Source organism: Loxodonta africana, chromosome 24, assembly GCF_030014295.1.
Source record: "Loxodonta africana isolate mLoxAfr1 chromosome 24, mLoxAfr1.hap2, whole genome shotgun sequence".
NCBI classification, from domain to species: Eukaryota; Metazoa; Chordata; class Mammalia; order Proboscidea; family Elephantidae; genus Loxodonta; species Loxodonta africana.
Window position 1 is genome coordinate 56,726,321 of NC_087365.1, and position 20,456 is coordinate 56,746,776.

The window sequence follows — 20,456 nt, forward strand, 5'->3', positions numbered from 1 at the left end:
CGAGGGTTTAACCACGATACCACCAGGGTCCTACTGCACTCCAAAAAAAAAAAAAAAAATTTTTTTTTAAGGCAGGGTTAAATCAGCTAGTCTCAGGGTTAAATGGCCTAGGCCTTAAATTGGCAGCAAGCAGAATCTTATTAAGCTGTTAAAGACCGTAATTAATTCACATGCGAAAACAACTACTTATTCTCGACTGGCGACGGGTTTATAAGAGCAGTCGCTTGGCAACTAGCGGCCAACTTCCCCAACGTTTGGCCAATCCAGAAACTGCTGGCACATGAACTTCCTCTCGGCGTCAATAGCGCTTGTACGCATGTGTTCTCGCCTCGCGGAAGAAGAAGCCTTTGTCCTCTCTTCTGCTTTCCGGTCGACACGGGAAGTGGCTCGGAGGCGCATGCGCTATGTCCTCGAGGTAATCGGAGCAGTTTCCATTGTTGGGGTGAGCAGACCTCGAGCTTTCGGGACTCCTCGGTGGCACCTCGCCCTCGCCCCGTCTTCGGAGCGGGGTTGCAGGCTCCCCGGTCCCTCCAGCTTCCTGCCTCCAGCTTCCTGCTGCGGGCGACTCTCAGGTAGGCCCCGTGCCGCCTCTCTGGTTACCCGCCGCCATGGCACCCGCGGAGGCCGGCTGCCCCCAGCGGAGTGCCGGTTGGAGCGAGATGCTGGGAGACGAGCCGGACTTTTAGCCGAGTTTCGTTAGTGGCCCCTGGAAGGGATGTCCGAGCCGGGAAGGGTCTTCGGGGCCCCTTAGGCTCTAACCCCACGTTTATCTTTTGCGGGAAACCGAGGCTCCGGGAAGGGGCACACACAGCTGATGGCAGTGTCTGTCGCCTCTGCCTAGAAAGCCCTTCCCTATCGCATGTCTGGTTTCTCCCCAGACACGTCACCTCAGAGAAGCTTTCCCTGACTGTCCTTCTAAAGAGAGGCCTCTCTTAGTCTCCCGCGTTAACCTGCTTAATTTCGTTGGTATCACTTAGCATTGTTTTTTTGTTTTCTTATACTGTTTTCCCCAGAGAAATTCTGCAGCGTGCTCATTTAACGAGTATTTATTAAGCAGTAGCCGCCACGGGCTAGGCAGTGTGTGGAGGCGCTAGGTGAATAAAAAGGAGGGGAGAATTCAGACACCTCCCCCTTGGCGCTGACATGCTCCTGGGGAAGAGGTTGATTGTAAACAAGAAATTCCAGATGATATCGAGTGCTATGAAGAAAACGGGGTGAGGGGATGTGGTGGAGGGAGTAGACATGGTAGATTAGGAAGGCAGGGAAGCTTCCGAGGAGGTGACTTTTAAAAAAATATGTTTAACAGCTTCATTGAAGTGTAATTTACATACCATAAAACTCATTCGTTTAATGTACATTTGGATGAGTTTGGGAAATTTTATACAATTGTGTAATCGTCACCACAGTGCAGTTTCAGGACACTTCCATCACCCCAGAAAGTTCTGAGGAGGTAACTTTTGAATTGGGACTTGAAGGTTGGCAGGGAGGCTGCTGGGGAGGAAGGAGAAGGGAGGGAATCCCCCCAGGCTGGAGCTACAGGGAGGAGGAATGCACCTAGGCGGGGATGAGCTGCCAGTGGAGTCAGCCCAGTGGAGACAGCCGGGCTAGAGTGCAACAGAGGGAGGGGGAGAGTGGGAGGAGGTCAGTTGGAGCTGTGGGTGCACGTTCTGAGATTCTGGAGGGTTCTCAATGCCCAGCATAACGTGTGGTTCCTACAGGCTGGGCTTACACTTGAATGACTCTTGCCTCAAGTTCCAGGCCCTTTCCCCTAAGTTCATTTCTAGTGGCAGAAATGTTCTCTCGTGACTTGGGGTTGGGGGGAGGGGAATGGACGGAAGTAGCATTTTGTGAGAACTTCTAGTGTGTCAGTCACTGTGTGTGTGTGTGACATTGCTTAGTTCTGCACTTAATATGTCTGTACTTGCTTGTTACACGAAGCTCTAGGGACGCTCAAGCACCTTCCCAAAATTCTTTGCTGTCTATCTGTTCTGTGCCATCCTGGGTGTAGAAATGAGTTGCTAGGCTCATTTTGGAGAGGTGACTGACATGGCAAACTTAGAGGTGTAAGAATTTGCTAACCCATAACAAAATTGAAAATGTGGCATCAATGTGTGCCAGTGAACAGGGAATTACAACGCGTAGATTTTTTCTTTGAAAGGAAAAAGGAAGAGAACATTGCTTATTCCACCCACTATGCACTATGTTCTACTATGCCAGGAATGACAACTTGAAGAGAAATGGCATTGCATTTATCATCAGAAAGAACATTTCAAGATTTATCCTTAAATTCAAAGCTTTTAGTGATAGGATAATATCAATATGCGTACAAGGAGAATAATATCTATATGCCTTCAAGGAAGACGAGTTAATAGGACTATTATTCAAATTTATGCACCAACCACTAAGGTGAAAGATGAAGAAATTGAAGATTTTTACCAGCTTCTGCAGTCTGAAATTGATGAAACATGCAGTCAGAATGCATTGATAATTACTGGTGATTGGAATGCAAAAGTTGGAAACAAAGAAGGATTGGTAGTTGGAAAATATGGCCCTGGTGATAGAAATGATGGCGGAGTTCGCATGATAGAATTTTGCAAGACCAACGACCTCTTCATTGCAAATACCTTTTTTCACCAACATAAAGAGCGACTGTACACATGGATCTTGCCAGATGTAACAAACAGGAATCAAATTGAATACATCTGTGGAAAGAGATGATTGAAAAGCTCAATATCATCCGTCAGAACAAGACCAGGAGCCAACTGTGGAACAGACCTTCAACTGCTCATATGCAAGTGCAAGTTGAAACTGAAGAAAATTAGAACAAACCACGAGAGCCAAAGTACAACCTTGAGTATATCCCACCTGAATTTAGAGACCATCTCAAGAATAGATTTGATGTGTTGAACACTAATGACTGAAGACCAGACGAGTTGTGGAATGACATCAAGGACATCATATATGAAAAAAGCAAGAGATCATTAAAGAGACAGGAAAGAAAGAAAAGACCAAAATGGACATCAGAAGAGACTCTGAAACTTGCTTTTGAACGTCGAGCAGCTAAAGCAAAAGGAAGAAATGATGAAGCAAAAGAACTGAACAGAAGATTTCAAAGGGTGGCTCGAGAAGACAAAGTAAAGTATTATAATGACCTGTGCAAAGAGCTGGAGATAGAAAACCAAAGGGGAAGAGCGCACTTGGTGTTTCTCAAGCAGAAAGAACTGGAGAAAAAATTCAAGCCTTGAGTTGTAATAGTGAAGGATTCTACGGGGAAAATATTAAACGATGCAGGAAGAATCAAAAGAAGATGGAAGGAATACACAGATTCTTTATACCAAAAAGAATTGGTCAACATTCAACCATTCAGGAGGTACCATATGGTCAGGAACCGATGGTACTGAAGGAAGAAGTCTAAGCTACACTGAAGGCATAGGCAAAAAAAACAAGGCTTCAGGAATTGATGGAATATCAATTGAGATATTTCAACAAGAGGATTCAGCTCCGGAGGTGCTCACTGGTCTATGCCAAGAAATTTGGAAGACAGCTACCTGGCCAACCAACTAGAAGAGATCCATATTTACACCTCTTCCCAAAAAAGGTGATCCAACAGAACACAGAAATTGTTGAACAATACATTAATATCACACACAAGCAAAATTTTGCTGATGATCATTCAAAAGCGGCTGTAGCAGTATGTCAACAGGGAACTGCCAGAAATTCAGGTTGGATTCAGAAGAGGACCTGGAACCAGGAATATCATTGCTGATGTCAGGTGGATCCTGGCTGAAAGCAGAGAATACCAGAAAGATGTTTACCAGTGTTTTATTGACTGTTTAAAGGCATTCAGCTGTGTGAATCATAACAAATTATAGATAACATTGTGAAGAATGGGAATTCCAGAGCACTTAATCGTGCTAATGAGGAACCTGCACACAGACCAAGACGCAGTTGTTTGAACAGAACAAAGGGATAGTACGTGGTTTAATGTCAGGAAAGGTGTGTGTCAGGGTTGTATCCTTTCACCATACCTATTCAGTCTGTATGCTGAGCAAATAATCTGAGAAGCTGTACTGTATGAAGAGAAACAGGGCATCAGGATTGGAGGAAGACTCATTAACAACCTGCCATATGCAGATGACACTACCTTGCTTGCTGAAAGTGAAGAGGACTTGAAGCACTTACTGATGAAGATCAAAGACCACAACCTTCAGTATGGATTACACCTCAGCATAAAACAAAAATCCTCACAACTGGACCAATAAGCAACATCATGATAAACAGAGAAAAGATTGAAGTCAAGGATTTCATTTTCCTTGGATCCACAATCAACATCCATGGAGGAAGCAGTCAAGAAATCAAAAGATGCACTGAATTGGGCAAATGTGCTGCAGAGGACCCCTTTAATGTGTTGAAAAGCAAAGCTGTCGCCTTGAAGACTCAAGTGCACCTGACCCAAGACATGGTATCTTCAACTGCATCATATGTGCGCGAAAGCTGAACATTGAATAAGGAAGACCGAAGAAGAATTGACGCCTTTGAATTGTGGTGTTGGTGAAGAATATTGAGTATACCATGGACTGCCAAAAGAATGAATAAATCTGTCTCGAAAGAAGTACAACCAGAATGCTCCTTAGAAGCAAGGATGGTGAGATTGCGTCTTACATACTTTGGACATGTTGTCAGGAGGGATCAGTCCCTGGAGGACGTCATGCTTGGCAAAGTACAGTGTCAGCGGAAAAGAAGAAGACCCTCAACGAGGTGGATTGACACAGTGGCTGCAACTGTGGGCTCAAGCATAACAATGATTATGACCATGGCGCAGGACCAGGCAGGGTTTCTTTACGGGTCACTAAGAGTCAGAACCGACTCGACAGCACCTAACAACAACTGTGCACTAGATGCTGTGTGCTTTCTGCATACGTAATCTGATCCTCAGAGCAGCCCTGGCGAAGGTATGTTTCCTGTGTTTGCAGAGCAGGAGAATGAGGCCCAGTGAGATTAAGGTCCCAGCCCTGCTGAGCGACAGAGGCACAGTTCAAACCATGCTGGGCTACTAGACTATACCAAAAACCCGTTGCTGTCCTGTTGATTCCAACTCGTAGCAACCCTGTAGAGTAGAACTGCCCCATAGGGTTTCCAAGGAGTGGCTGGTGGATTCGAACTGCCAACCTTTTGGTTAGCAGCCAAATTCTTTAACCACTGCACCATTAGGCTGTGGCACTCAGGAAAAAAACTTGGAGTGGGAGGGGACTCTTGCTGGGGAAATGCCCAGAAACATTATTGCTGTGCCAGCCCTTTTGGAACCAAGCAGACCGGAGTGGATTACTTTAAACTCCTTCTCCAGGGAAGTGGCAGAACCGCTGCCAAGTCTGGTTGGTTTTCTAAGTACCTATGTGGGGATATTGTAAGAAGAAAGTGAACTCCCACTGAGTGGAGTCCTCAGTGGATGGCAACCTTCTGCCTTATTCATTGTTGTAGTCCTCAGTTTCTGTAACTATTTAAAGACCAAGCAAATTCTTTAAGCTAGGGACTGAAAAATACTCTACTATAATGAATCAATGTTTGTTCATTTATTGTGACAAGTGTATCATACTAATGTAAGATGTTAATATTAGGGAAGCTGGGTATGGAGTATTTGGGAACTCTCTGCCCTGGCCTTACGGTTTTTCTGTAAATCTAAAACTACCCCAAAGTAAGAAGTTTATTTAAAAGATACTCTGCTTGTCACGTATTTGTTTAGATCACTTCTAAAGAGAGACGCCTGAAATTAAGCCAGTTAGAGTCTTCATTTTCCTTTTGTAACTTACATTTATTTTGCCTCTCAGTGACGTTTAGTACTTACAGAACCTGCTGTTAACCTTCTCCGTTATTTTTTAGGGCCAAAATGAGTCTGTTTGGAACAACTTCGGGTTTTGGAACTGGTGGGACCAGCATGTTTGGCAGCACAACCACAGATAATCACAACCCTATGAAGGTACCAGGAAAACTTCACAGGGTCTGTAGGGAGAGTGCAGGCCAGTGACAGTGAGGCCTGGGAGCCTCGTCTGGGGACCCGTTTGTCTAGCCCAACGTTCCCAGACACTGCATTAATGTCGTGTTGCCCCTAGCTTCCTCAATCACTGGAATCACCCAGAGTGCTTGTTAAACTTGTAGATTCCTGAGGCCATGACCACAGCTATCAGATCAGAATTTCTGCGGGCGGGGACCAGGTGATCGCTGTGATCAGGCACTTTGGAGCAAAAGTGAACTGGTGGGACATGTGGGAAGTAGGGCCGTGGGCATTTTGTCGAGAGTGCTGTGTCTGGTCCTGGCAGTGCTAGTACTTACACTGGCCTTTGTTTTCCTTTTGAGTCGGGAAGGCTAGTTCAGTTAGTTCTGGAGCACCAGGGAAGTCTGCTATGCCATGGTTAGTGGAAAAGAAAGGAGCTTTGAATTGAATCGTAAAGATGCACTTTTTTTTTTTTAATTGTACTTTAGATGAAGATTTACAGAACAAACTAGTTTCTCATTAGACAGTACACGTATTGTTTTATGACACTGGTTAACGATCCCACGACATGTCAACACTCTCCCTTCTCGACCTTGGTTTCCCTATGACCAGATTGCCCGTCCCTCCCACCCTTCAGTCCTTGTCCCTGGGCTGGTGTGCCCATTTTAGCCTTACTTTGTTTTATAGGCCTGTCTAATCTTTGGCTGAAGGGTAAACCTTGGGAGTGATGTCATTACTGAGCTCAAAGGGTGTCTGGGGGCCATACTCTTGGGGTTTCTCCACTCTGTCAGACCAGTAAGTCTGGCCTTTTTTTGTAAGTTAGAATTTTTTTCTACATTTTCCTTCAGCTCTGTCTGGGACCTTCTATTGTGAACCCCGTCAGAGAAGAACTGGGCACCATCTAGTTGTACTGGGCTCAGTCTGGTGGAAGCCATGGTAGATGTGGTCCATTAGTCGTTTGGACTAATCTTTCCGTTGTATCTTTAGTTTTCTTCACTCTTCATTGCTCTGAAAGGGATGAGACCAGTGGATTATCTTAGATGGCCACTCACAGGCTTTTAAGACCCCAGACGCTTCTCACCAAAGTAGAACGTAGAACATTTTCTTTATAAACTATGTTAAGAATGCATACATTTTCACAAGGACTTTTTCCCACCAGGATATTGAAGTAACATCTTCTCCTGACGACAGCATTGGTTGTCTGTCTTTTAGCCCACCAACCTTGCCGGGGAACTTTCTGATTGCAGGATCGTGGGCTAATGATGTAAGTGCTGCTTAAATGCGTGTTAAAATAATATCTCTTTATAAGGTCAAGGTGAACTTTTTCTTTTTTTAGTTCTGTTCTTTCCCAATCAAATGAAGCAGAGTTAAGGCTTATTTGTGGCCTTCTTAAAGAAATCAGTTTAGGGGGTGTGAACTCTTCTGAATGGCAGATATCACTTGTCCTTACTCTAATTTTTGTTAGGAAAGCATAATCATATGCTCCGAAATTCTGATTCTAGTTCACTGTCTGTAAGTGTATTCCTACATCAAATGCAGTGTTCCTTGAGAGTGAATATTGCTCATGGTGGTGGTATACATAAACAAATTCCCCTCTTGACATCCTGAAAACGTTTTTCAGGCACGTGTTACAACCTCTTCAGCTTTAGATATAGCACAGATCCTGCATAGAAGTTATCCTTAACCATTGTTACAGAAAGAAAGGTAAAAACTCTGATAGAAAAATAAGCACAGATTGTGAAAAGATACCTCATGAAAGGAGGAGGGCACCTTAAACCATCCAGCCTCACTAGTAATCAGATAAATTCAGGTTTAAATGCTAGACTTTTTCCCTGGAAAATTAACAAAAATGAAACATTTGAAAGAGTGGAACATAGTGTTGGCAAGGATAAGCCAAAACCTGGCATGTACTGCTGGTAGGTGTGGGTATTGGTACAACCCTGGGAAAGGGTGATAGGCAGTGTTTGTCAGGAATCCTTTGTCTCATTGATTACCCTTCTGGGACAGAGGAAATTAGATAACGCATTTTATAGACAATATCTGATTTAATATGTACAACAGATAAAGTAGTATGAACTTACCATCATCTCTGTTTTATGGATCAGGATGTTGAGAAGTAAAACTCCTGGCCCAAGGTCACATATCTGAGTGAATGGAGAGCTGGGATGCAGACCTGATGCAGTCTGGCCCAGGGCCCGGGCTCCTAGCCACTGCCTGGTCCTGCCCCTCATAAAAACATGTTATTACTGCATTAAATTGTGCTAACCCTAACCCTACTTGAAATTTTGAATAAATTGTAATATCCAGTAGTAGTGATAATTTATTGCATGTCCATACGATAGTGTACCATTTTCAAAGTTCTTAGAAAGGGTTTTTAAATTGTGGCCTGCGAGTTGTGAGGGAGGCAGAGGGGCAGGAGCGGAGAACAGGTGGGAGAGTAGGGTGGCCACCGTTGAACAGGTTTCTTTTTTACTTGCAGTTTCTGGAGAAGATTTCAATTGATTTGCTGCTAAAAATGTTTAAGGACAACTGCGTTAGAAAAATGTTTAATGACGAATAGGCTACCGGTGAGAGGGAGAAAAGGTGCAGTTATTTTCTTATTGTAATTATAAAATCTCTTAAGTGAAATACATTACTCTTACAATCCAGAAAAAATTGTATAAAAATTCAAAGTACAGTATTCAAAAAGAAAAGTAGGTTTCCACTTTGGTCTTGATTCTTTAGATGGTAATGGGTAAGTGACATTCTGTCTCATTTCATAGATGTGATGAGAACATGATCCGCAGTTTGGAGTGCCAGTAGTAGAAGTTGCATTTTTTAATGGCTCAGAAATAGACATGTAGCTGCTTGCAGACACGTCTCACTTGCTTCGTTCTTGAAGTTAGAAGATTAGGTCGATGTGAGAAGTCCACATATGTTTAAATCGTATGCTCCTGGTTGTTAGGTGTTCAGACGATGTAGCACATTGTGAGTTGTTTTGCTGACACCAGTCTGCCTTACTTCTCTAGGTTCGCTGCTGGGAGGTTCAGGACAGCGGACAGACTATTCCAAAAGCCCAGCAGATGCACACCGGGCCTGTGCTGGATGTTTGCTGGAGTGACGTACGTCTCACCGACTTTTAATCTTCTGCTTAAGACACAGTGCAATTCAGAGTATTTAATAATTAGAAACAGAAATTGTGTCTGTGTATACATATTGTAAGGAGCCCTGGTTGTGCAGTGGTTAAGTTCTCAGCTGCTAACTGAAAGGCTGGCAGTTCAAACCCAGTAGCCGCTCCAAGAGAGAAAGATGCTGCAGTCTGCTTCTGTAAAAATTACAGCCTTAGAAACCCTATGGGGCATTTCTGCTCTGTCGTGTAGGGTCGTTAGGAGTTGAAATCAGCTTGACGGCCAACACGTTTGGTTTTAGTTTATACGTATTGTAAGAATTGTAAATTCTGAATGTAAATAATTTATCGATGTCTCCCGAAAGATCACAGCCTTGAAAACCCTATGGAGCTGCTCTACTCTGTACACGTGGGGTGACCATGAGTCGGAGTTGGCTTGATGGCACCCTGACGACGACAACAACTCGACATTCTTAGTGTAGTCAGTTGATGTTCACTTGAATTAGTTACTCTCTGGAAGCAGGCAATGCTGAGAGCTTTTTTGGCATAAAAAGCCGTTATTTTATTAACATGTTATCTTGAGCAAGAGGGCAAATAATTTCTTGAATTCTTTCCTGCCTCTAAATATGCCATGACCTTATGTTGTTCAGAATTAGAAATTTAGCATTCCAGAAGATAAATACTTGAAGAAAATGGACTCATTTCTATTATAGAATCTTTGGATTTTTAGAATTCTTTTTCCTCCCCAAGCCCCATACATCAGCAGTATAAGGAAATGTGTATCGTTTGTTCAGCTTTGAGCCAAATTTAAAAAAATGGAACCATGTGCCTGCGGCTTTTCTAGCATTTTCGCATTCAGTCCGGGCCTGGCTTCCGGTGTTGGTTCTCTCATGGCTAGGTTTTCCATTGTGCCAAATCTCCGAGTCTGCTTCCTCATTTATAAATGAAGGGGGTGGTAATGATAATTCAGTATATACTTACCAGGCACCGATTGTGTGCTGAAGACTGAGGATAGAGTGGGGCTCAAAACGGCGAACCTTATGCTCATGGAGCTCAGGCACCTTTAGGAAGGGACAGGCGAATACAGACAGAAACAGGAATTTCAGATAGTGGGAAGGTGTGACTAAATCTGTATACAGTGTGGAGCCCAGTGCCTGTCATGAAGTGGTTAAGGGATTTGCCTAAGGGAGCACAGCACAAGTGAGCTGAGGCTGGGCCCAGACCCAGACCCTCCCAGCTCCAGAGCCAGTACACCCAAGAGGCCTCCCTCTGAGAGCCTGATGGGGAGAGGATGAGGGACTGGGAGAGGCAGGAAGGGCAAGGTTGCAAGAGAGGCAACCACTTAGGTAACGGCATAGGCATGAAAGCGCCAGGGTTACCTTTGAGGCATAAAAGCCAAACCTGCTGAAGGTGGTTCTGCAGTTCTCTAAGGACATGCCTCACCTGTGTGGCCATGGCAGGTAGAACTTAGCATCACGGGGTGGAGAGGTGTGGGGGCATTATTTCCCTGAGCCTTTTGGTAGGTCGTCCTCTGTCTGCATGCCCATGAGGATCTGGCTGGCTGCTGCTCCATGGTGATGGCTACATACCTGGAGACATGAAGGGGAAGTGGGGGGCCGGCATTTTGTAATGACTCTGAGAGCTGTACCATCAGACCACTTAGCCCCAAGGCAGTACTTGTATGCATTGGTATATCTTGTCTTTGTGTTTCCAAGATCTGTAGAGTTATCCTCATAACTTCATTAGCAGAGTGAGGAGCAGGTTTGTGTCTTCTTTCACATGGAGAACTGGTGACTTACTAATGGGATGAAATTTTTGCTAGGGGATGTTGGTGCTAAATCTTGGAGCTATGAACCAGAAATGAAATAGTCTAGGCCAGGGGTTGGCGAACTATGGTCCTTGGGCCAAATGTGGCCCATTGCCTGTTTGTGTAAATAACATTTTGTTGAAACACAGCAACGCTGATTGTTTTACGTAATGTATAGGGCTGCTTTCAAGCCACAGTGATAGAGCTGAGTCGTTGAAACAGAGACCTTCTGACCCACATAAGGTCAACATGTGTACTGTTTGTAGCTTTTAAGTTTGCCGATCCCTGGTCCAGACTTTAAGTTCAGTACTTTTTTATTTGATTTACTTTCGACTTCCATATATAAATATTTTAAAAGTGTTGCACGGTGTGCTCATTTTTTAAACCATTCTGCAGTGTAGATAGGACCAGTGATTATTGTAAAGTAGCGTAGTTGTACTACGTGAGCTTTGGAATGCTATTAAATATGGAGAGGAACAAAAGTAATGATTGTGTGTGTGTGTGTGTGTGTGTGTGTGTGTGTATAGAGAGAAAAGAGAGAGAAAGTAAATCTAGCCAAATGTTTACAATTAGTCAGTTTAGGTGAAGGGCTCATGGGTGTTTATTGTGTTATTCTTGCAACTCCTCTAAAAGTTTTATCAAAACAAGGGAAATTTTAAAAAGTGCATAGATGTACAGTGTGCAAAGACTGTTCCTGGAGGGTACACCAGTAGCCCATGTTTCCTCAGACGGGAACCAGGGATGGGAGGATACTTGTTTTTCCACTATGTAACTTTAAATGCCACTTGAATTTTTGATCTCACTTACATATTCTCTCTTTAAAACATAATTGGTAATAAAAAATAGAGCTGAATAGAACAGAATTCAAATTCACATAAAAAGACCAGATTTAATGGTGTGACGGATACTGGAGGAACCCCCAAAACTGTGGCCGCCTACGCTGAAACTATTTCCAGAGCCTGGTTTTCAGGCAGAGATTAGACAGCCCTATAAAACAAACAACAACACGCATGAGGAACGTGCTTCTTAGTTCCATTGAATCTGCGAGACTAAATGGGCAGCCCCTGTCCAAAAGCAGAATGAGAAGGCGTGAAGGGACAGGAACTGGACAAATGGACACAGGGAACCCAGGGTGGAAAAGGGGACCATGCTGCCACATTGTGGGGATTGCATCCAGTGTCACAAAATACGTGTATAAATTTTTGAATGAGAAACTAACTTGAGCTGTAAACATCCACCTGAAGCGTAATTAAGAAAAAAAAAAAAAGGTTTAAAAAGAATAGAGCTGAAAATGTGTTTTGTATCTGACACTATAGTTTGTAATACAGTGGCCCCCAAACAGAAAATTTTAAATTGCAGAGCAAACAAACCTTCCTCAATGATGTTCAAGCTAATATTTAATTATACGTATAACCCAAAAACCAGCACCGTTGAGTTGATTCCGACTCATAGCAACCTTGTAGCAGAGAGTAGAACTGCCCCATAGGGTTTCCAGGGAGTGCCTGGTGGATTCAAACTGCCAGCCCTTTGGTTAACAACTGTAGCTTTTAACCACTATGCTACCAGGGTTTCCAGTTATGTGTATAGAGATTTTATTTGTCTTAGAGTGCCACATTTTCTCCTCTGTTTTATTTTAGGATGGGAGCAAAGTATTTACAGCATCTTGTGATAAAACTGCCAAAATGTGGGACCTCAACAGTAATCAGGCAATACAAATTGCACAGGTAATAAAAACTTAACCGTGCACATAAATGCTAGGTGGGGCCGATGTCTTTAATTGTAACTATAATAATCCTCTGTTTAAAAAAAATACAGTTTGTCTGTACCAAATGAATTAGAATTAGGCACAGCACACAGCTCCTTAACGTGAGAACAGCACCAGTTTCAGAACCGTTCTTGTTCTGGTTAGTGTTTCCCAGGTGGGTCTGTCACAGGTCTTCCATATGTGTGTAGAGTAGGAGTCTCCTGAGGAAGGCATTATAGGGAATTGGCGACATTAAAATCTGTAACAGACAAATATCACAAGTGGTCCTTGTCACTCACGTGTTTGACTTTGGAACACTCACATGTGGCTGGCCTTTTACCGACTATATTAGTCATTCGTTCATGCAGGAAATAGTTGTTGAGTGCCTCTCTATGTGGCAGTGTCATCAGGGGCTCGGGATACAGCAGAGTGAGGGGGAGGCTTTTATTGCCCACTGGGGCGACAGACAGATTTTTGTGTGAAGAGTGCTAAGAAGGGGGGAGGTGCACAAAGGAAGAGAAGTTAGAGCCGGGGAGTCCAGCCTGGTCAGAGGAATTCAGGAAAGCATTTTCAGAACGGCGTTAGGTCCTCTTTTTCATGTCCCCTTAGTAAACAAACCTGTGGAGTTCTCTACTCATGATTTCTGAACATCTCCCTAGTTAATTACCTTCCATATCAAGTTCAAGTTTATTAAAATGGAAGGTAGATAGATGGTGTTATACTAAAGAATATACTCTGATCATGGGGAGGGGCTGAAGTGTATTTTTTTATTTGGTGTGATTTCTGTATCTAAATGAATGTTGAGAATTAAAGCCACTGGGCATGTTGTCACATTTGCCCTGATCAGTGTTGCATTTGTCTTGTTGAAAGCATGACGCGCCTGTTAAAACCATACATTGGATTAAAGCACCAAACTACAGCTGCGTGATGACTGGGAGCTGGGATAAGACATTAAAGGTATAACATGCCCTGGGGATCGGGTGGCCCCATGGGGACTGACGGTAGTCCTCGCCCTCTTTGGACTTGCTCTCAGCAGTGGCTTACTGACTCCATTTTGGTTTTAGTTTTGGGATACACGGTCATCAAATCCTATGATGGTTCTGCAGCTCCCTGAGAGGTGTTACTGTGCTGACGTGGTAAGGAATTCCCTTAACTCGATGTTTACTGATACGCATTTCCTTTCAGATTTTTTTTTTTTTTTAAAGACAAAATACGTATTTTGTTTTTATAACTTAATATGTGTTCCTTTTTCAACAACAAAGCATTTCTTACCTTAAGGCGTCTTGCAATGAGAGGGTAATCTGAAAACCTGTCAAATTTTAATAATAGATCTGAGAGAGAGAGTTCAGATGGCCTCGGTCGCCTTAAATTGGGACATTTCTGTGCTTTGTAGCAGAATTACTAAATACTCAGTGTCCGGTGTTCTGCACGGTTGTTATTTGAACATGTGCAGATGGCCCCATGGCATCATTAACGTGACCCTTTTTTTTTTTTTTTTTTTTAGTTCTGTAGGGTGTTACCTTAGAATATTAATGGAAAGCTATACAGGTTTGTCATGCCTATCCCTGTAGAAACATACAGAACACCTTTATTGCGTGGCCGTAGGAAAACTGTAGCTTTGCGATGTGGTGCTGGGTCTTTGGGAACTATCTGAATGGGGTAGAAACTAAAGAACTTTCTCCACTGTTTAACCTTTCAGTTTTATACCAGTTACCCCAGTAACTGTATTTTTAGGAATTGATCATGATGAAATAATCATAGATGCAAACGGTTCTTGTCTTATATAGAACAGTGAAACACTGAAAGTAACGTAACGGGTCAGCAAGACAGACATGATTAAATGAACCCTGTGGAGCAATCACTGGATGGCATATCAGGCAGCCACTGTTCGTATTCTCAAAGGGTACGGACTAAGGCTCACTAAACACACGTTGAGGAAAGGATCACAAATTATATAGAAACACACGAACACACACACGTGTGTGTGTGATGCCCAGAAAAAAGGCCGGACTGAAATGTGCCAGAATGTTCCATGGTTATCATTGGAGGGCATGCTATAGGTGATTTTCCTTTCTTCTCTGTTCCTAGGAGTATTTTCTAAATGTTTGCACATTACTTTTATATTTAGTTTTTAAGAACAAACGTTCTAAAAATTTATGAAAGTTTTACTTTCAAATAAGATTTCTCTAAGTCTTTGTAAAACATACACTGGATTATTAACTTAAAAAAATTTAGACTTATTTTTGTGATTAAAAATTTGATCTCATCCTTTGGAATAAAAGGTACCCTCCTTCACCCTGAGCATGTCTGTTCTCCCCGCCCTCTAGATCTATCCGATGGCCGTGGTGGCGACTGCAGAGAGGGGGCTGATTGTCTACCAATTGGAGAACCAGCCTTCTGAATTCAGGAGGATAGAGTCACCGCTGAAGCATCAGGTGAGTCAGACTTCACCTGCTGTATGCCAGACAGTGCTTGCACCTGGAATACGATTGTACTTTCAAAAACCAATTAATATTTTTAAAGATAGTATGGGCAGGGTGGTTGGTTCTCCAGGGCTTGGCCAGGAATTCATGACTGGAAGGAGGAAGTGAGGACCCTGAGGTTGGCTTCTCTGGGTGACCCCTTTTGTCTCCATAATGCCTGGCACCTGCTCCTCCCCCACAGGAGTTTGGAAGTGGACCGTTGCTGGGGATTCTTGGGTAGAGTTACAGAGACCCTCCTTTGAGCCACTCAAAGCTGAATCTGGATTGCCAGCAGTGGCTGGCTTCTGGGTAGCACGTTCACAGTTTAGAAAGCACTGCCACAGCCACTCCCACTTGTTTCCCTGGGTGGTGGGCCAGGCAGACACAACGTCCCTTTCCAGGGCAGCAGAGGTGCAGAAACCAGTGACTTGTAGAGGGGCTCCCACCTGGTCAGTGATGGCTGCCAGTCAGGGAGTGTGTCTTGCTGCCATCCCGGTCACCACGAGGGGCCGGGCAGGGTAGGGGCTGTTGAGAACAATTAGTTATTACACAGGAAGAAACTAAACGCTTGCTGGAGGCATAGAGACATCTTCTGTATCAAACATCTATCTGAGGGACATACTTCTGGCTTTCCTGAAAACTAAAATGGGATAAAAATTATTTATGTTAGTTGTGAAATGTTGTATTTTACCTTGTGATAATGTCCGTTTTTTTTTTTCTTTTGTTAAACTATAGCATCGGTGTGTGGCTATTTTTAGAGACAAACAGAACAAGCCGACTGGCTTTGCCCTGGGGAGCATTGAGGGAAGAGTTGCTATTCACTATATCAACCCACCAAATCCGTAAGTGGGACTCTGGCAACTTGTACATTTTCACTTCAGGCTTTTTTCTTTTAAAAAGGAAGTTTTAGATGGGCCTTTGTTTTTCAGTGCCAAAGATAACTTCACCTTCAAGTGTCATCGGTCCAACGGGACCAATACTTCCGCACCTCAGGACATTTATGCGGTATGTTTGTTTCTTTCTTTCTTTATCATTGTGCTTTAGATGAAGGTTTACGGAGCAAATTAGTTTCTCATTAAACACTTTATACACATACTGTTTTGTGACATTGGTTGCCAACCCCACAACGTGTCAACACTCCTCTTGTCGACCTTGGGTTCCCCATTGCCAGCTGTCCTGTCCTCTTCTGCCTTCTCGTCCTTGCCCCTAGGCTGGTGTGCCCCTTTAGTCTCATTTTGTTTAATGTACTTGTCTAATCTTTGGCTGAAGGGTGGACCTCAGGAGTGACTTCAGTACTGAGTTTTAAAAGGGTGTCCAGGGGCCATACTCTCAGAGTTTCTCCAGTCCATGTCAGACCTCTAAGTCTGGTCTTTTTTAGTGAGTTAGAATTTTGTTCTACATTTTTCTCCAGCTCTGTCCAGGATCCTCTATTGTGGTCCTTATCAGAGTAGTTGGTGGTGGTAGCTGAGCACCATCTAGTTGTGCTGGACTCAGTCTGGTGGAGGCTGTGGTAGTTGTGGTCCATTAGTTCTTTGGACTGATCTTTGCCTTGTGTCTTTGGTTTTCTTCATTCTCCTTTGCTCCAAACGGGGTGAGGCCAGTGGAGTGTCTTAGATGGCTGCTCACAAGCTTTTAAAATGCCAGACACTACTCATCTAAGTAGAATGTAGAACATTTTCTTCATAAACTATGTTATGCCAATTGAGCTAGATGTCCCCTGATAACATGGTCCCCAGCCTTCAGCCCAGTAATCCAGTCCCTCAGGGAATTTGTATGCAGTATGGTTTAGAAGCTTAACTTTAATCTTGAAAAGGCAGCTAGAAACTAAACTTGGAGGTGGGTGTCTGAAAACATGGAGCAACTAGAATTGAGCTCTCTTTGAAGAGCTGTGGAGCGTGTGTGCATTCATGGTAGGAGGGAGGGGCTTATGCTGCAGGCTTCCGTTTTTGTGAACGTGTCAACTTACTCCATTCTGTTTGTTTCTAACTCGAGCTTAGAATGCTTTCTGGGAGAGTCTTCTACCTCCTTTGTGAGTGCGGTAGACCACAAGGCAGCTAAAACAGAATTGCTGTTTGCAAAAAAGAAAACGTCATTTTTCTGGGGCACATCCTTGGTGTTACTAGCACACACACATCAGTTCCTGTGACTTGTGCTTGTCACAGAGACGAGCGGTAGCTCCGGGTTGGCAGTAGGGTCAGGAAGTGTGGCTCACTTCCTGTGTGCCCAGAGGGCAGCCGCTCTGATGAAGTGACAGTCATGCATTTGGTTTCCAGACCAACACAGGGCACGTGTGTGAAGAATCTTGAGTTCTTTGCACCTCTGCTCTGCTTCTCATTGTGCATGGATCCTCGCAGGTCAACGGAATCGCGTTCCATCCCGTCCATGGCACTCTGGCAACGGTGGGGTCTGATGGCAGGTTCAGCTTTTGGGACAAAGATGCCAGGACAAAACTGAAGACTTCGGAACAGTTAGACCAGCCAATCTCGGCCTGCTGCTTCAATCACAATGGAAACATATTTGCCTACGCATCTAGCTACGACTGGTCCAAGGTGAGAACCTGCCAGGCCTGCCTGGTGCTCTGGCTGCAGATCCAGGCTCTGCCAGAAGGCCCGGGCTGGGATCCTGACTGTCCGTATTTGCCATCTGTCCTTGGGCCAGTCAGGTTCACCTCCCTGTGGAAGGAGTTGTCGGGGCCTTCCTCTCAGGGCCAGGAGGCTCAGTGACGTACCACATCTGCAGCCGTCTGCAGGCCTAGCTGGCTTCCCACAAGTTCTCTAGCTCAACTGAGGCGTAACGGAAACGTGGTAAACTCACACATTTAAAGTTCCGGCGCCTGCAGATACCATGAAACCATCTTCACACTCAGGATGACAAACATTTCACCTCCCCCAAAAGTTCCCTTATGTATCACTCCCCTCCCCCAGACAGCCGTTGACCTGCTCTGTCACTATCGATTAGTTTGCATTTTCTACGATTCGGTATGGATGGAGCCATATTCTGCCTCTTTTTTTGCCTGACTTCTTTCACTCAAGCAATTGAAATTCACGCCTTTTGCTGCCTGGATTCCTGGGTAGGGACAGACTGCCACTTGTTTATCCACTCGCCTTTTGAAGCCAGGTGTTCCATTTTGGAGTTTGGGGCTTTGCCTGTCTGGGGCGGCAGCCACGTTGGGGCCTGTGTAGCAGCCTGAGGCCCTGGACCCCGGGGGCTTTGCAGCGGCTGCCTCCACAGGCTCAGCCCAGGGGCTGCAGCAACACTCTGTGTCTCAGTTGAGATACCGCCCCCAGGGCTCCGTGTTACCAGCACTAAAAAGGCTGTAGGAGATTGGGAGAAGTGAGAAAGCTCACTGCTTTAAGTGCTACTCACAGACTGAAGTCATCAGATTTATCTAGCCAGTCAATGTCATCTCATAGTGAGAGTTACTTAAATTCTAATCTTTTGTATTTAAAAAAAATTTCAGGAATTGTCTGCTTTTTTAGTTTAGGGAAAGAGTGTACAGTGATCTCCCACATGAAATCCGGGTCACCTGTCATTGCTGTGTCACTGCAGCATGGTGAGGCCGAGTGTGCCAGGGCGCTGTACCACCCTGACCAGGCCTCGTGGTTACCTGGGGCTCCTGCCTCCCATGCTTTGCCTGCTCATCTCTCTTCCCTGCCCAACTTGGGTCTCTCCCGCACTCTCAGATCTGATCACGTCACCGACCTACTTACCACCTTTGTGGCTGCCACTCCTTTTCCCTGTGGGACATTCACGGCTCCTTCCTGCTTGGCTTCATCCTGATAATCCAGCCTCCCCCAGGGTTATGCAGCACCCCTTTCTCCAACACAGCCATGAGCAGAACAGCCCTTTCTCTAACACAGCTACGAGTGGAACACCCCCTTTCCCAACACAGACACGGGCAGACACACCAGCTGCCACCTGTCCTTGTGCCCACTCCCTGCGTCTGGGTGGGGTGGGCTGTCCTGGCTGTGCTCTCACCCTGTGGTGTCTCAGATAGATGTCTCTTCTGTGAAATCTTAAGACAGAGCTCGTCATCCACGGCCCTCCCCAAGGGAATGCGGGGCACTCGACTTTGTAGGGAAGTGGCAGAAGGTTGAAAGGGCTTTAACATGAACACACAGATAGGTGAAAGTGTGCTGTCACAGGCTGTCCCTCCAAGCAGGACACTGAAACAGGCATCCACCAGCTCCTCAGCCTTTTCTCTGAGGACTGGGGTTTGGTTTAATATTTATTTCTCTCCGTCCTTGTTGCTGTCGTTTGGTTTTGTTCCCTTAGAGGGCTTATGCTTCAGCACATGGCCTAGGACCTGGCTTATAAAAAGTGCCCCCAAGATGTTAGCCACAAAATGCTTTTTAGTCATGAGCCTGTGGGTTTTCTTTCCTCTTTAGGGCCATGAATTTTACAATCCCCAGAAGAAGAACTACATTTTTCTGCGTAATGCAGCTGAAGAGCTGAAGCCCCGGAACAAGAAGTAGTGGCTGCGCCTTCTGGGCTGATGTGCATTGCGTCCCCTCCGCTCTGCCTCATCTGTGTGACTGGAGGGTGGTCATCCATGGACTTCACCCGTGAGGGAGCCATGGAACTGCTCAGCAGTCCAGCCCCGCTGGCAGCAGCCATTCACGGTCTCCATTCCACTGCCCGTTACAGGTTTCCCCCGAAACTTCAAGGGGTTGAAGTGACTGGGGGGGCCAGACTCCTGTGGGCTGCCACTGCCGGTGTTCCCTGTGTATCACTCAGCCCTGTGTACGTTAGAGGGCGGGAAGCGCCCTGTGAGCCCTGTACTCAGGACTGTGTGCGTTAGTGGGGCGGGAAGCGCCATGTCAGCCTTGTACTGTACTTTGTAATAAAATGTTTTGAAGACTGCCTACCAAGCCATCTTTGTCCACCCCTTCTCTCTCCCCACCTCGTCTCTCTCAAGCCTTGTCCTGCTCCTCGTCAACATAGGGTTTTAATTGGCAGTTGCAGACCCCCTCTGGGAAATGCAGACATCTCGTACCTGGGAGAGGAGAGATCCTGAGCTGTGGTTTTTCCTGCCCTGTGGAATGCCTGACAGCTTGTCCAGGTGTTGGCAGACTGTGTTTGATCATGTTTCCTCTCTCTCATCCTTTATTCCTATCTTGAACATTCCCATTTTTCCAGTTCTTCTAGTGACGCCAAAACAGGCCCGTTCTCTGTGCCGAGTGGACAAGCCTGGGAGGCCGAAGTGGGGGCATCTGTGTGAGCGTCCAGCCCAGGCCCTGCGTGGACATGCTCTTCACTCAAGCCCTCGGGCGTGGTAGCTTGGCTTTTGCTGCTTTTTTATTTCATGTAATTTAAAATTCCTGGTAAGCATCGGAACTGGATTTCAA

The 20,456-nt window shown here is 45.0% G+C and overlaps 1 protein-coding gene across 1 annotated transcript; it reads left to right on the top strand.

Annotated features, from left to right (window-relative positions):
- Positions 1-372: 372 nt before the first annotated feature.
- Positions 373-19,973, top strand: RAE1 (ribonucleic acid export 1). The gene is made up of 12 exons (XM_003419913.4): positions 373-572; positions 5,878-5,974; positions 7,149-7,253; positions 8,998-9,090; positions 12,540-12,626; positions 13,517-13,603; positions 13,711-13,782; positions 14,974-15,081; positions 15,844-15,950; positions 16,038-16,113; positions 17,463-17,657; positions 19,497-19,973. Exons 2-12 carry the CDS (start codon positions 5,885-5,887, stop codon positions 19,581-19,583), a joined length of 1,107 nt encoding a protein of 368 aa, XP_003419961.1. The 5' UTR covers positions 373-572; positions 5,878-5,884; the 3' UTR covers positions 19,584-19,973.
- The last annotated feature ends 483 nt before the right edge of the window (positions 19,974-20,456 follow it).

Coding starts and splice junctions, on each gene's coding strand:
- RAE1 (XM_003419913.4), top strand. CDS start 5,885: ATGAGTCTGTTTGGAACAACTTCGGGTTTTGGAACTGGTGGGACCAGC. Junction 7,254..8,997: donor CAGGATCGTGGGCTAATGAT/GTAAGTGCTGCT, acceptor TTACTTCTCTAG/GTTCGCTGCTGGGAGGTTCA. Junction 16,114..17,462: donor CACCTCAGGACATTTATGCG/GTATGTTTGTTT, acceptor GGATCCTCGCAG/GTCAACGGAATCGCGTTCCA.